The 14,853-nt window shown below is 40.7% G+C and overlaps 1 protein-coding gene across 1 annotated transcript in view; it reads left to right on the forward strand.

Annotated features, from left to right (window-relative positions):
- The first annotated feature begins 1,310 nt into the window (after positions 1-1,310).
- The window catches only part of plxnd1 (plexin D1), an 88,770-nt gene continuing 75,227 nt past the window's right edge, over positions 1,311-14,853 (forward strand). The window contains exons 1-2 of the mRNA XM_046870331.1: positions 1,311-2,733; positions 8,647-8,823. Of these exons, the coding sequence (XP_046726287.1) occupies positions 1,519-2,733; positions 8,647-8,823 (1,392 nt within the window). The 5' untranslated portion in view covers positions 1,311-1,518. The remainder of the gene's footprint in view (positions 2,734-8,646; positions 8,824-14,853) is intronic.

Below are 14,853 nucleotides of genomic sequence, written 5' to 3' on the forward strand. Positions count from 1 at the left end.
GATAGCTATTAAAGTTATGCTAAGATTTGGTCGAAAAAGAAAAAACAGTGTGCGTGTGTGTGTGTGTGTGTGTGTGTGTAAGAGATTAATGGCTATCATATGCGACCATAAATGCATGTGTCCCCCCTTGAGGTACCATGTGTCCTGTTGAAATATTCATAAACATAAAGAACATACTGCATACATATTTTCCCAAACACACACACAATTTACACACGTATAAAACGTGATATATGAATAAGCACCGGAAAGGGATCCTGTGTTCAGCTTGTATCCATCTGGTGGTAGTTTAACGGTAGTTGGTGTGGCTCATGGGGGAGTCCAGTATGACCCACTGCGACTTATTATACCAAAATAAATTGTAAACGTCCTTGCTGTAAAAGGGAATCACTTACCTGCTTCTACTTTAAGTAGAACTGCCCATATTATCAAAAAACAAAGAACAAAATAAAAACCCACTTGATTTATTATTTCAATTGCTATTAAGATGCTTATTGTTGATAATATTATCTGTAATCTGTAATGGCTGGCCATAATATCTCTCTCTCTCTCTCTCTCTCTCTCTCTCTCTCTCTCTCTCTCTCTCTCTCTCACACACACACACACACACACAGACATATTTCTTAATCTCAAATAATACCACTCATAATCTTGAATTCTTGGTTCCCAAACCTAAACGTGCAAATAGTTGACAGAAGTGTAAATAAATTCAAGGTAAATTGAACGTTAGTTTCAATAACCCTGTATTTACTCATATACCAGGCAGATGTGTCCTGGAGTTGTTTTATCTTTCCAGGTGTTCCAAAAGGTGTGTGTGTGTGTGTGTGTGTGTGTGTGTGTGTGTGTGTGTGTGTGTGTGTGTGTGTGTAAACGCTCCCAAAGGTAGTTGTATGGAGGCAATAAAGTGGCAAGAAAAAGTACCTATGTGTGTTACATTGTAACTGATGCTATAGATTCTGTAGGAACACAATCTCTCATTGCTCCAGTGAACAGTTACTTCTTTGCTTAACAAGGAACATTTTAACAAATATTATATAAAAGACGGTTCGGGAGGTTTTTTGTTTTCATTCTGCACAACTTTTGATTTCAGTGGTGAAACTCCTGATTAGAAAACTTTGTTCACGAGATATCTTGCAATTACATTTGCTGAATTCAGGAAATCTCTAGGTGAAAAGTGTGTGAGATGAGCGGATCTGGGTGTGAAAATGTGTGTGTGTGTGTGTGTGTGTGTGTGTGTGTGTGTGTGTGTGTGTGTGTGTGGGTACTGGATTAGCTCGGCTGCGCTCGCCCCCATCTCTTTCTCTTCCTTTCTCGCGCACTCTCCTGTGTGTGTGTGTGTGTGTGTGTAAAGGAAGCGCGACTCCTTATCGCGTCACTCCGTGTTCGGGCGCTCGGCAGGAAACGGCTTTTCCTCCCGGATAGTTGCAGCGAGAGAGCTTGAAGCGCCGTCTTTCTTTTTTTCTCCTTACTCAATGCTCCTCTCCGTCCAGAAGCCGCAGAAGCCGGCCAGAAGAAAGAATGCCTCCAGCCCGGGAGAGCCTCTCGGTCGCGCCTCGCGCGCTCTTAGTCGCAGTTTTGCTGGCATGGCGCTGCGTCTGCGCGCTCCACGTCCAGCAGACGTTCGCGTCTTCGAGCGAGACCAATAACTTTGTGGTGGACGCGGTGTCACGCCGGGTCTACCTGGCCGCCGTGAACGCGATCTATCAGCTCAATGGCACGCTGGCGACAGAGGTGTCGAATAGCACGGGACCGGTGCGGGATAACATGCTGTGCCACGCGCCGCAGCTTCCCCAGGCGCCGTGCGAACACGCCAAGTCCCTCACGGACAACTACAACAAGCTGCTGGCGCTGGACCGCGAGCAAGGCGTGCTGGTGACGTGCGGCTCGGTGTACCAGGGCTTCTGCGAGCTGCGCAAGATGGACAACGTGTCGCAGATCGCCGTGGAGTTCCCGAAGCCCAACGCCACCGTGTTCCCGAGCATGCTCAATATCGTGGCGAACCACCCCAAAGCGAGCACCGTGGGACTCGTGTTCCGAAGCCAGGGCGGCACCCCACGCCTGCTCGTGGCCGCCACTTACACGGGTTTGGGCACCGATTTCTTCCCGAACAACACCAGCAAAGAGGACCTGCGCTTCGAGAACACGCCCGAGATCGCGATCCGCTCGCTGAACACCAAGGACCTGACGCGCCTCTTCACGTACGATATCAATCCGTCGGAGGATAACGTGTTCAAAATCAAACAGGAGGTCAAGGGCAAGCACCGGCTGAGCTTCGTGCGCGTCTTCGCGCACAAGAGCTACTCGTACATCGCCATGAACAACAACGCCAACATGGGTTTAAAGGAGAGCCAGCCGAACAGCATCCTCGCGCGCATTTGCTTGGACACGGACACGCCGCGGCGACAAGCCTCCGAGGGCCGCAAACTCACCGAGTCCTACATCCAAATGGGACTCCAGTGCGGAACCAGCGGCAACATCTACAACCAGCTCGTGTCGGTTTTCCCCGCAGACATCAATGTCCAGGGTCAGCGCGCCGCCGAGCCGTATCTTTTTGGGGTGTTCGCCAGGTGGAACGGGAAGTCCGCGCTGTGCGCGTTCCGGGTCGCGGAGATCGAGGAGACTATTCGGCAGGGACGCAGGAACTGTTCACATGGACCTAATGGAGACGTTCAGGTGCTGGACAGCGTCATTCAGGGCTCGGGGGCAGAATGCGAGGCCAAAGGCAACATCGTGGTAAGTGTGTATAAGTAAGGATCATCTCTTTCAGTCATGCGCTGAAAGGATTTAAAGGTATAAATGAAGGTAAAAATAAAAGTTCAAAACTTGGCTTCAAAGCCTTAACACCAATATTGGCAATCGAAAATAAAGCATTAAACTAGATATCTTCTAGAAGGGTTTAAAGGAATGGCGTTTTTTGTGCCGACATATGTTTTCGTTCAAACCACTGCGTCACCTAAATCTAAATTCACTAATACATGTTGATCTTGGCAACGAGGCATTGAGTGTTTTTACATCAAGCTGAATTGTTTCCAGTGTTAGGGAGTGGAGGAGGATCTTCCCACGTCCTGAAGTCGCTCAGTGCGCGCGCTGTTATTACGCCAGAGCGCACGGGTTATGGGAACAGCTCCGGGGTCGGGACAAGACAAGATAAAACCTCATCCTCATCCAGACCACGCTATAAACCTTTCAGTGTGCTTACACGACAAAACGCACAGGGTTTCCTGAACGCTATTCTTTTACACCTGAAGCCTGAAAACTTTTGTGAACTTCTTTCCTAAAATCATACGACAGCTTACAGTTGTGTGAACAATAGTGCAGCTGTGTGGCTGATTCATATTCATTCATCTGTTTGAGCTAAAAGCTGATTCAATGCCCTTTCTGGTTTGATTCAGATTGTATTGGAAATGAAGGTTACTCTTCTTCTTCTTCTTCTTCTTCTTCTTCTTCTTCATCTTCTTCTTCTACAAAATGAAGGACATGAAGTACATCATATCATTACAAAGGTCCACTAATAAACACTAAAAGCTGAGTTGAAATCTCACCTACAGTTTTGAATGAAACAGAATGACATTAAACCTTATTGAATACTGTACTACCATCATGACCTAATGAAATATACAGTATGACTGCAAAAAACAGATATCAATTGGGATTATTATTATTATTATTATTATTATTAATAATATTAATAATACATCCAAAAAATCTAACTTAATAATAACCATATAATTGCAACCAATAATAACTTAATAATAACCATAATAATCCTGATTAGGTTAAAAAAAAAACAGTTAAGGACCCCCTTGTGAAACATGGCATTACACAATCATGTGTAGCATTGCAATAACTCTAAGTGCTGCTCTCCTGCGGTGTTTAATGAACACCTATCAATGTTGAGTTGGGTCTAATTTTCATTGAAATGACTCTTCTTCCGTACTGAACAAATGCTGGATTAAACTCGGATCTTGCTGGATTAACCATTACAGCGCTGGCTGTTAAAAAAACACTTGAGTGTAAGCATTTAAAACATCAATTGTCCTGGAATAAAATACTTTACAGTGAATTGTCAAAAGGTTCCTTTCATCGAAATCAAGGGCACAAAGACGTCATTAAATCATATCACGACAACGTTCCACGATTGAAAACATATAACTGAGTGGATATCCACCTACAGTTTTGAATGAAGTCTTATTTAGGTTGGTAAATAGACACCCACACGTGTGTGAGCATGTTTTTTTTCAGTCCAACCTCTAACACATTTACCGTCACATGTTTTGTATAAAAATATATTAAGAGGTGACTTATTGAATCTAATGATATATACAGTATAACTATAACTAGCCTACATGCAAGATTCTATATAAATCCATCTCATTCAAAAGTCTATTTAGTGTGAAACATGATAAATGCTGTTTTAATAGGACTTGTGTCTGTAATGTAAGAAATCTATTTAATCTTCCTTAAGTGTGTATCATTACATTTTTAATGGTATTAATGGCCATAACCATTAGTCATTGGTCAGAAAAGGATGAAATGAAACACATTTGATTTGTTTGGGGAAAAGTTAGAAACGATTAAATTCACTTCCATAATCTTCTAGTAATGTTTGTGCACCAAATTTGCCCAAAATATCTTCTGTGATGTCTTTAATGGTTAGTCATTATTTGGTGATGCGTCACACCTGATGGAGCTCATCAAGGGCCTAATAACGAGCTCAGAAATGGAAGCAGGATTAATAAAGCAGAGAGAAATCTACAGCATTTGTTTCATTATTGAGAATTTCCTGATTAATGATTTGTTGTTAGGATCATTAAAAGTATAATGTATTTTACAATTTATAGCTTGGGTCATTTTTGGCATGTCCTGGAGTGTCAAGAATTCTGCGGTGGAATATCAATTGGCATTGAGACAATAGATAATAACATGATCCCATGGTTTCAGCACGAGAAACGTCTGGTCTAGTGGAGTATTGAAAATAAAATATTCATCTAATATAATGAAATAATCTCTGTAGTTGTTTGTGGTGTTGATGTGCTTCGTTTGGGGATGCTGGTGTGTCGACTGGAAACTTGCTGTGCTATGTTAATGAGTATTAATGTTTAATAAACACCTGTAGTGTTAAATTATCTGTTGGCAAACACATTGAGTGTTAAAAGAACTGATATATCATTGGAAAAACCTATACAGTGACTTCTGGATGTGTTTCTTGGGTACAATATTTCAGTTACAGCTCATTTGCATGTGTTTTGATACAAATAATACAAAATTGTAGACTATCACGTGATCATCCAACAAACGATTCAAAGACTTACAGCTTCACAAACATCAACACAACTTCCCAAAAAATAGTCCCTTTTGTTAAAAGTAAATATTACAGTGGCAAGGGATTCTCTTTGGTGGGATGAAGAGAAGCCAGTATGGCCTAGCTGGGAGTTTTGTGGTCTTTCCAAAATCCCCTCTGACAAATCCTAAGAAATTTGGTCATGTGTGGGGAAAAAATCCGTCACAGATGCGTTTTTTTTTTTGTCAGAGTTTCATTACACCAGTTTCAGTTCCTCTCTAGTAATCAAAGGTGCATTCAAATTTAAAAACAACTGATAAATAAATTAGCTCAGACACATCTAGGTCATGGTATTTCACTGATTTCAGGGACAAAGTTAATGGCTGTTGCCTTGCTTACAACTTCAGCTTCAACTTTTTTTCTCTTCAACCGCTAGTGCTCATGCTGTGCATCCAGAAAGTTTAAACAGCGCTTCACTTTTTCCACATTTTGTTATGTTACAGCTTTATTTCAAAATGGATTCAATTCATTATTTTCCTCAAAATTCTACAAACAATACCCCATAATGACAATGTGAAAGAAGTATGTTTGAAATCTTATAAAGAAATTATTAATAAAAAAAAAAAAATCACATGAACATGTGTTCACAGCCTTTGCTCAATACTTTAACAAAGATGTTTCTTGGCACACCTATTTTTGGGAAGTTTCTCCCATTCTTCTTTGCAGAACCTCTCAAGTTCCTTAAGGTTGGATGGGAAGCGTCGGTACGTAGCCATTTTCTGATCTCTCCGGAGATTTTCAAGTCTGGGTTCTGGCTGGCCCACTCAAGGACATTCCCAGAGTCATCTCGTAGCCACTATTTTGTTATCTTGGCTGTATGCTTAGAGCCGTTGTCCTGTTGGAAGATGAACCTTCACCCCAGTCTGAGGTCCAGAGTGCTTTGGAGCAGGTTTTCATTAAGGATGTCTCTGTACATTGCTGCATTCATCTTTCCCTCTGTCTTGACTGGTATCCCACTTCCTGCTTCTGATGCACCATGCTTCACTATAGGGACTGTATTTGCCTGGTGATGAGCCATGCCTGGTTTCCTACAGACATGACGCTTGGCATTCAGGCCAAAGTTCAATCTTTGTTTGTCATGGTCTGAGAAACCTTCAGGTGCCTTTGTCAAAGTCCAGACAGGCTGTCATGTGCCTTTTACTGAGGAGTGTCTTCCATCTGGCCACTCTACCATACAGGCATGATTGGTGGATTGCTTCAGAGATGGTTGTTATTCTGGAAGGTTCTCCTCCCTCCACAGAGAAAAGCTGGAGCGGTTTCAGATTGACCATCGGGTTCTTAGTCACCTTCCTGACCAAGAACATTCTCCCCCGATCGCAGAGTTTGGCCAGGTGCCCCACTCTAGGAAGAATCCTTGTGGTTTCAAACTTCTTCCATTTACGGATGATGGAGGCCACTGTGCTCAGTGGGACCTTCAGTGCAGCAGAAATGTTTCTGTACCCTTCCCAGATGTGCCTTGATACAATCCTGTCTCAGCAGTCTACAGACAATTCCATGGGCTTCATGGCTTGGTTTGGTTTGTGCTCTGACATGCACTGTTAACTGTGGGACCTTCTATAGACAGGTGTGTGCCTTTCCAAATCATGTCCAAGTTGTAGAAACATCTTAAGGGTGATCAGTGGAAACAGGATGCACCTGCGCTCAATTTTAAGTGTCATGGCAAAGGCTGTGAATTCTGTGAACGTGATATAAAAAATAACACATTTTAATTGCATTTCAAACAAACTACTTCCATGTTTTGCTCAGTAAATACTTTCTGGATGCACTGTATAGTGACAGAAATCTCATCCATATCATGCAAATGATATTTAAATAATCCCAGGAACATTAACCTTCACCTTACCTACTACTTAAAAGCTTTTCTATTTTTTTTGCCTATGCAAAATCTCATATATTTATCATATATTTCTGGCTGTGTGCTCCAATGCCTGACCAAAAGCCACCAATAGCATCATAGTATTCACGGGTTGGCTACAAATACAGCTTGCAAAATGTGAACAAAACATGCTAATGGTGAGCGAATAATATCCCTATTATCACAGGTTGAGTTTGAAGCATGGCTCTGTGTATGCAAGCTTGTTTTCTGCATGAGCCCAAACTGATGACATAAGCAGAACTCAGTAATTCCCTTTAATCTCAGGACTATCGTTAGAAGATGTTTATTGTTTATCTGGCATGGAGAGCGCTTTACCAGATGTACAGACAAAGAAGTAGTAGCTAGATCAGTAGATAAGTAGATAGGCGCTTGTTAGACAGCTATCTGTAAAGTTACTTAATACTGTTGGCAAACTTGACAAATTCAGTTTTCTGCCTTAACAGGCTGGAATTAACATGATGCTACTGGCAGATAATGTCTTTCATCCATGGTTAGTAACACTAACATTTTTGACTGAACTATTCCTTTGAAAACCGGTGAACAGATGGGCTCTGCGTGATACCATATTTTCTTACGTTATGCGCCAGAAACACATGGTGCTCTGTCATGTGTCTGGCAAGAAATCTTTTCCGTTATTTAGGCTCACGCTTCGTTATCTAAACCATTAAAGTGGCATTTTTTCCTCGGGTTCCCCATGAAATGACACATGCTCTGTGACATTTCATTACTCACTTTACCAGACTGTGCTCACCTCAGGGAAGGCCGGTGTGGGACTCAATTGAGCCCCAAAGACCACATTCCCCTCCCAAAGACCCCCTGTACCACGTGCACACACACACAAAAGAAAGAAGTATATAAAATTACCTGTTTCCCCATAAATAGGGAATAATAAGTAAACCCCTCTGTGCTGTCCTTTCATGTCTCAGCAGCGTGTGAACAGATACAACTCATGAACAGTCATGCCATGGAACCAGCATCGGCTTTTATAATATACAGGCCAAGTGTGACCAAAAGAGTTTGATTTCCCTTTCTTTTTGCATGTAGCATATCCTTCAAATAGGGGAGCAACTTGTTTCTGAAGAAACTTGTGGGAAAACAAGTAAGCAATCTCCCGAACATCCCCCCACCTCTTCACTCTAGTCCATGTTTTATGCACTTACACACTACCAGCCATAAATTTTCACCACGCTCTCAGGCACTCTGCTCATGCGAGTCGAAATAAGTGCTCCTCTTTAGCGCAACACACTACTGTGTCACTTCATCCGTGATCCGAGGCTCGCCTAAATTATGCGCTAAATGGATAGTTGAAATGGAAGGGTCATTTTAGCTTTAAAACGGAACTAACAGTAGAGCAATCAACCTCACAGAATCAAATGAAACATGTTTACAGTGAACTGACGAGTGTTTATTTGCTCTCTCTCTCGCCTAGCTTCAACAGGAACAGCTGAATTGCGGTGCGGCCCATCTGCAACATCCGCTGGCCCTGAGGAAGCCAATCAGAGCCGAGCCGTTGTACGAGGCGTCCGGGCTCAGCTCGGTTGCTGTGGATAACATTCACAACTACACAGTGGTCTTCCTGGGCACCATCAATGGCCGGCTACGCAAGGTACATTGACGGCATGAGGCCGGGATTTGAATTGCAAATAAAAAAAATTATTTAATAGCCACACAAATCACTTAATGCTATCCTGATGAAAGATCTTCCAGCGGCAGACAAATCTGAATTAGCTAATGTAAGCTCCAGTGTCTTGTGTTTTGGTTGCCTGGAACTAGCTAGTTACAAGCATTAATACAGATTAAAGTAAGGAAAGCTCATCATTCACTGGATACAATCTGGAGTTCGGTCTGACAGTTTATAATCTCTGGATTAGAGGATCCCAATGATGCCATTGTTGGCTGGGAGTCCAGAGAACAAATTGAATGACATGTGGTTTCTAGCAAATCATACACACCTTTGAGTTCATGTATGTGGAAGAGGGTAGACAGCATGTGTATGCCATACTTCTCTGCGGATTTTAAAGATATGTCGTTGTTTAATGGGAGAGCAGGGTGTTGGGTTGGATTTGGATCGTGACCAAGAACTGGAAGGGAGAAAAAAGAGTTTTCATGAGGGCATTTAGAGCAGTTGCCAGGTTTTTTCATTTTAAGCAGATTAAAGTGTTTGATAGCTGCTGAGGAGTTACATTTTTGTGTGTGTGTTATTTAGTTTTAGAAAGCACCTCAACCGAGGTGCTATGTATGTATGGGCATTTAGGATTTCTGAACATCTGTGAAAGCTTTGTTTTGTATCTAATGCTATCTGAGCTTCTTTAAGAGTCAGCCATTGCTTATCAGATTTGAAGGGTTCTCACTATATCTCTTTGACCCCCATCTCCTCCTGTCTTATTCACTGTCTCTCTAAATCTGTTTTTCTTTCTCTGTCTCTCACACACATACACACAAGCATACATATACACACACATACACACGGACACCTTTTTGTCCCCATCTCAGGTACTTGCCAGCAGAACACTATGGTCTTGAAAGCATCTGCAGGCACCCTGCTTTCAGAGAAGGGAGAAAAATATTCCTTAATTAGGCGAAATTCCAGCACCGTGTCTCATTCCCATTCGGAGTCACCTCTCAGTGTGAGCTTCAAAGTCAGGGAAGAAATGCAGCCGGTTGCTCCACGGCATTGGAAAAATTCTATTAAACTGTGTAAGAGGCTATTGTTTCACACAGGGGCTTGTATATGTGCCTTACGAGACAGGACCTGTTCGGCTGCAGGGCATCTCGTTTAGGTTCCCCCAAAAAAAATACCCCGGCTTTTTGCTTCAATGCCAGGATATTCGCTGGCAATAATTGAGTACATGGATTCTGTTCTGAGTCTCCAGTTAAAGTGTGTGTCTCTCCGAAAAAGGGAAGAAGTGTAGATAATAGTAAATAAGACATGACCAGGATGCACATCTGATGTATGGTAAATTTGTGAATAAACGAATGTGTGTGTGTTTGTGCGTTTGTGTAGGCCTTGTGGCTAGTTCTGCAGCTGCGCTAATGGTTTTAGTGACGTTTGTAATGTGATTTGGGAGGGTGACTTGGAGATGTGTTAGTGCAGTCAGATTGAGTTACAGCTCAACCTCTGCTTACATGCCAGTCTGAAAGAAATGTTAATACAATAACATACACACGCACACACACAAACACAAACAAACAAAAATAAATCATCCCCTTTCTTTTTCTATCTCGCTCCCGTCTCCTAATTAGTAAAGTTCTCATATATATATATATATATATATATATATATATATATATATATATATATATATATATATATATATGTGTGTGTGTGTGTGTGTGTGTGTTTGTGAGTTTGTGTGGCAGGTTATAGACTTCAAACTTTTTGTAAGCTTTTAGATTTTTACAAGCTTTAGGAACACATGCGTGCACAGTATCTATAATACTCACTCATTCTCTTTCTCCTTTAAACTAGACTACAAATCCAACCCATCTGTCGATTTATTCCTATCCATTCCTTATGGTTAAAAAGAGCTCATGAAGCTTCATTCATCCATCAGTCCATCCATCCATACCCAATCATGTCTCTTTATACATGCAATAGCAGTTGATGCTGATTATCCTTTCATCCATATATTCATCCATCCATCCATCATCCGTCCACCTTTTAATCCATAGATTCAATCTCTAATGTCAACAGTTACCACACCTGTCCTTTATACATTCATCTTCCCTTTTAGCTCTGCATTCTCTCTCTTACTTTTGGATATTCCGTCCATCCACATAACCTTCTGTCTCATAATAGCAACCCTAGCAATAGCAATACCAGTCGTCTGTGTATTTTAGTTGGGACATGTACGGAACACACCATACTACATTTTTATGTGCATCAGTGTTTTTCCAGTCTGCCTTTACCTTTGTCCTGTTTCTGTGTTTGTCTGTTTTCCACTTCCCTCTGTCTCTATGCAAGGACCATCGAAACCAAAATAGACCCTTTGATTTGAATCTCTCTTTCCCTCTTTCTCTCCCTCACACACACACACACACACACACACACACACACACACACACACACACACACACACACACACACACACACACACATGCATCCAGCCTGTTGCAGCTGAGTGACTATGAAAGAAAGAGATCTTTTGATGTGTTGGAAGCTAGACACCCTGACCCTGTAGCAGAGCAGGTGTTCGAACGTGTGTAAGTGTGTGTGTGTGTGTGTGTGTGTGTGTGTGTGTGTGTGCCTGAGTTTTTGTATTATTTGTGTGTTTTGAGACTTTGTCATGATTCATTGTGGTTTCTGTGCTACTGCCTTTGGACAGGCATGTTTTTGTGTGGTCTTGTCCCTTTAAAAGACTAAATTTACATTGACATTTACATTTACGTTCACATTTACATCTATTCGTTTGGGGGACATTTTCATCCAAAGTGACTTACAGTTGGGACAAGTCTAAACTGAGTTCTTCCAATGTTTTTTTTTATCCTTACACTAATGTTAAAATAGTTTTTAATACAGAATGGATAAGAACACACTTTTTAAGGGTTCAAACTTTAAAAAAATTAATTTATGAACTTCAAAAATCTCAGTCGGCAATCTTATTTTTTTCTACATGTTTTTCTCTTGGTCATATTCTGCTCTTAAATGAGAAACACGCGTGAAATTAATTAGCAAATACACAAAATACGCCTACTAGCATCAAAGATAAGAGCATGGCGACATTAAGGGCAATCTAATGATGTACTTAAAATCAATTACTTTTTTAATGAACAATTTACTTGTAGTCTATAATGAAGGTAACAGAGTTTTTACTCTCAAAGTGACCTAACCAAAGAATATCATTGGAAATATAGAAAAATGAAAAAAAGAACACACCTTGCCTCTTTGACTGATTATTCAATGGAATTTGGATGATGCAACACCCTTGAGGGGTAAATGTTTTGGGAAATCTAAAATAACCTATAATGGATGATTCATGGGAAAATGACTTTTACACAGTGGATTTAGAAGTTAATGCAAAAAAAATGCTATTTGGGAGTCTTTTAGTGATGATGTTACTTTGATACAGAGAGATCACATATTTGTATCAAATGACATTGCATCCGTTTACTTCATTAGAAATACACTGTATGGACACATGACCATTAGATTTGTATGAGCTTTTTTAACGTCCAGTTGCACATTCAGTCCCTGTGTGCTGTTATAATAGCCTCCACTCCTCTGGGAAGATTTTCCACTAGATTTTGGAGTGTGCTTGTAGAGATTTGTGCTGATTCAGCTACAAAGGATTTAGTTAATTCAGGTACTGATGTAGAGTGAGGAGGCCTGGGGTGCAGTCAGCGTTCACATTCATCACACTCAGGTGTACAGTAAAGGTGAAGTCGGAGCTCTATAGCAGGCCACTCAAGATCTTCCACTTTAACTCATTTAAACCATATCTTTATGATGCTGGCTTTTTGCACAGGGGTACTGTCATGGAATAAGTTTGGGTCTCCTAGTTTAAGTGAAGGGCAAATTTAATGCTCCTACTTCTAAAGACATTTTTGTGCCTCCAAGTTTGTGGTAAAAGTTTGGGGAAGAACCAAGTATGGCTGGAGAAGTCATCTTAAGCTTATATAGTCTACCTATACACTTGCTCAATCATGCAGTTGTTCAGTCATTCAATCATGTAGCAGCAGTATAGTTCATAAACCTAAAGAGACCATATTAGTCAAGAGCATAGGTGGTGTTCACATGAAATTGAACTAATGCAACAAATGGTGCCACAAAGTGTGGTTTAAGTATGTCAAAAAGTGCTGATCTGTGGGGTTTTCCATATTTATGCAAAAAAAAAAAAAAACATCCAGTGAGCAGCCATTTGAAAGTAGTCATCATTTGAAAGCATCATCAGTGAGGGCAAGGGGAAATCACCAGAGTGGTTAGAGCTAAAAGGAAGTTTGTAAGTAAGCTCAAATAAAAACATTTTATATCAGTGGTAAACTGAAAAACATCTCAGCAACGCTTAAAGGGGGATAAGATGGGCTACAGCAGCAGAAGCCTGTTAATGGAGTTTGTTACTGTCAGCCAAAACAGAAATCAGAGTCTACAGCAGAGGTGGCAAAAGTACATTCATCCTTCACTTAAGTAGAAGTAGATATACTCATGTTTTAAAAGACTGTGGTAAAAGTTGAATTACTGACTACAATTTTTTTTTCTGAAGTTAAAGAAGTTTGGGCTCTGACCATTACTACTACCTGTTTTAGTGTCACATTGGTACTGTAACTGAACCCCACATCATATTAATATAATAAATACAAAACAAATTTCTAATTTTGCTACCTAATAAATGTATCCATGCAGAACATCCACCATATAGAACACATGCAGAGCAAAGTAGATGATGATCAGGTGATCAAGAATGTCTCTGTTCTCACTCATGTTTACATTCCCTCTGTCTCATCCACGTTTGTCATCCTTCTGGTTGCCTTTTGCCTTGCTCATTGTTAGCTTTGTAAACTAGCCTACATCTGCGGTGCATGATAGCCAGGAAATGATACACCAACTGTAGATTGAAAAAGACACGCAATGACAGGAAATAGGTTAATGGACTGAAAACAGTGCAAGAAGAAATAATATTGAATGTAGAGATATAGAATATAGAAAGTACAGATTTTTGTGTCGAAATGTACAAAGTACAAAATATAGGTATTTGTGTAAAAAATGCAATCCGTGAAAGTAAAAAGTTGTCCAAAAAATAAATAGTGAAGTTAAGTAGTGATAGCAGAAAAATCCACTTAAATACAGTAACGGCTTGTATCTAAACCTACCAAGAAAGTCATTGTTCACTGTCTTCCTCCTTCCTTTCACAACTATTTCTCTCGGGAGTTTATCTTGTGGCATTCGTCGTGCGCCGGAAAATTGTTTTTCGCCTTATAGTCCGAAAAATACGGTATTTGTAACAAAGTATTTGTAACAAAGTATTTGTACTTTGTTACTTCCCACCTCCGGTCTACAGCATACATAATGTATTTCTTTGAAGCACATTGACAGGACACAGATAAGATCACATTGGACCGCAGTCCATAATAATTTGATCATACTGTGAAAGCATGTGAATGGTTTCTAAATGAGCAGGAGCGCATAATTGTAAAGTAAAGAGCAGTTGTGGTTGCGTGGTTAGGATTCTGTATAAGTGGCTGGAAAGTACTGTGGTCTTCCAAAGAGATGTTTCAATTCATTTGTTCTTCTTTTGTGTTTCATGTTGGCCAAGTGCATCAGCATGATTAAATGTGCATTTCTTGTCAGAAGAGAGAAACACTAATTCTTTTCAAGTTTTTAATTTAAGCTTTAATAAAGCATGATTTGGTGAAAGGAGACGACCAGACCTCCACCTTGAGTTTCTCAACAATTCTAAGACAAAGAAACCGCCCATAACTGTAGGATGCCTTTTGTTTTTCAGCACATTTGTTTCCTTGAGCGCTAGCAGTTTTCACACTGTGCTTTATACTCTGTGGTTGCGTTTTCACTCTGGTTTTCTTTCCCCATGCAGCTTTTTGTGTGGTATAATGGTAAAGTGGTAAAGGATTGTAAACCACATGTCATAGGCTCAGTCTTAGTCATTTGTGTCATTCCAAGTGTTTTCTAAGAGGAAATTGT

Source organism: Silurus meridionalis, chromosome 17 (assembly GCF_014805685.1).
Source record: "Silurus meridionalis isolate SWU-2019-XX chromosome 17, ASM1480568v1, whole genome shotgun sequence".
In the NCBI taxonomy this organism is placed as follows: domain Eukaryota; kingdom Metazoa; phylum Chordata; class Actinopteri; order Siluriformes; family Siluridae; genus Silurus; species Silurus meridionalis.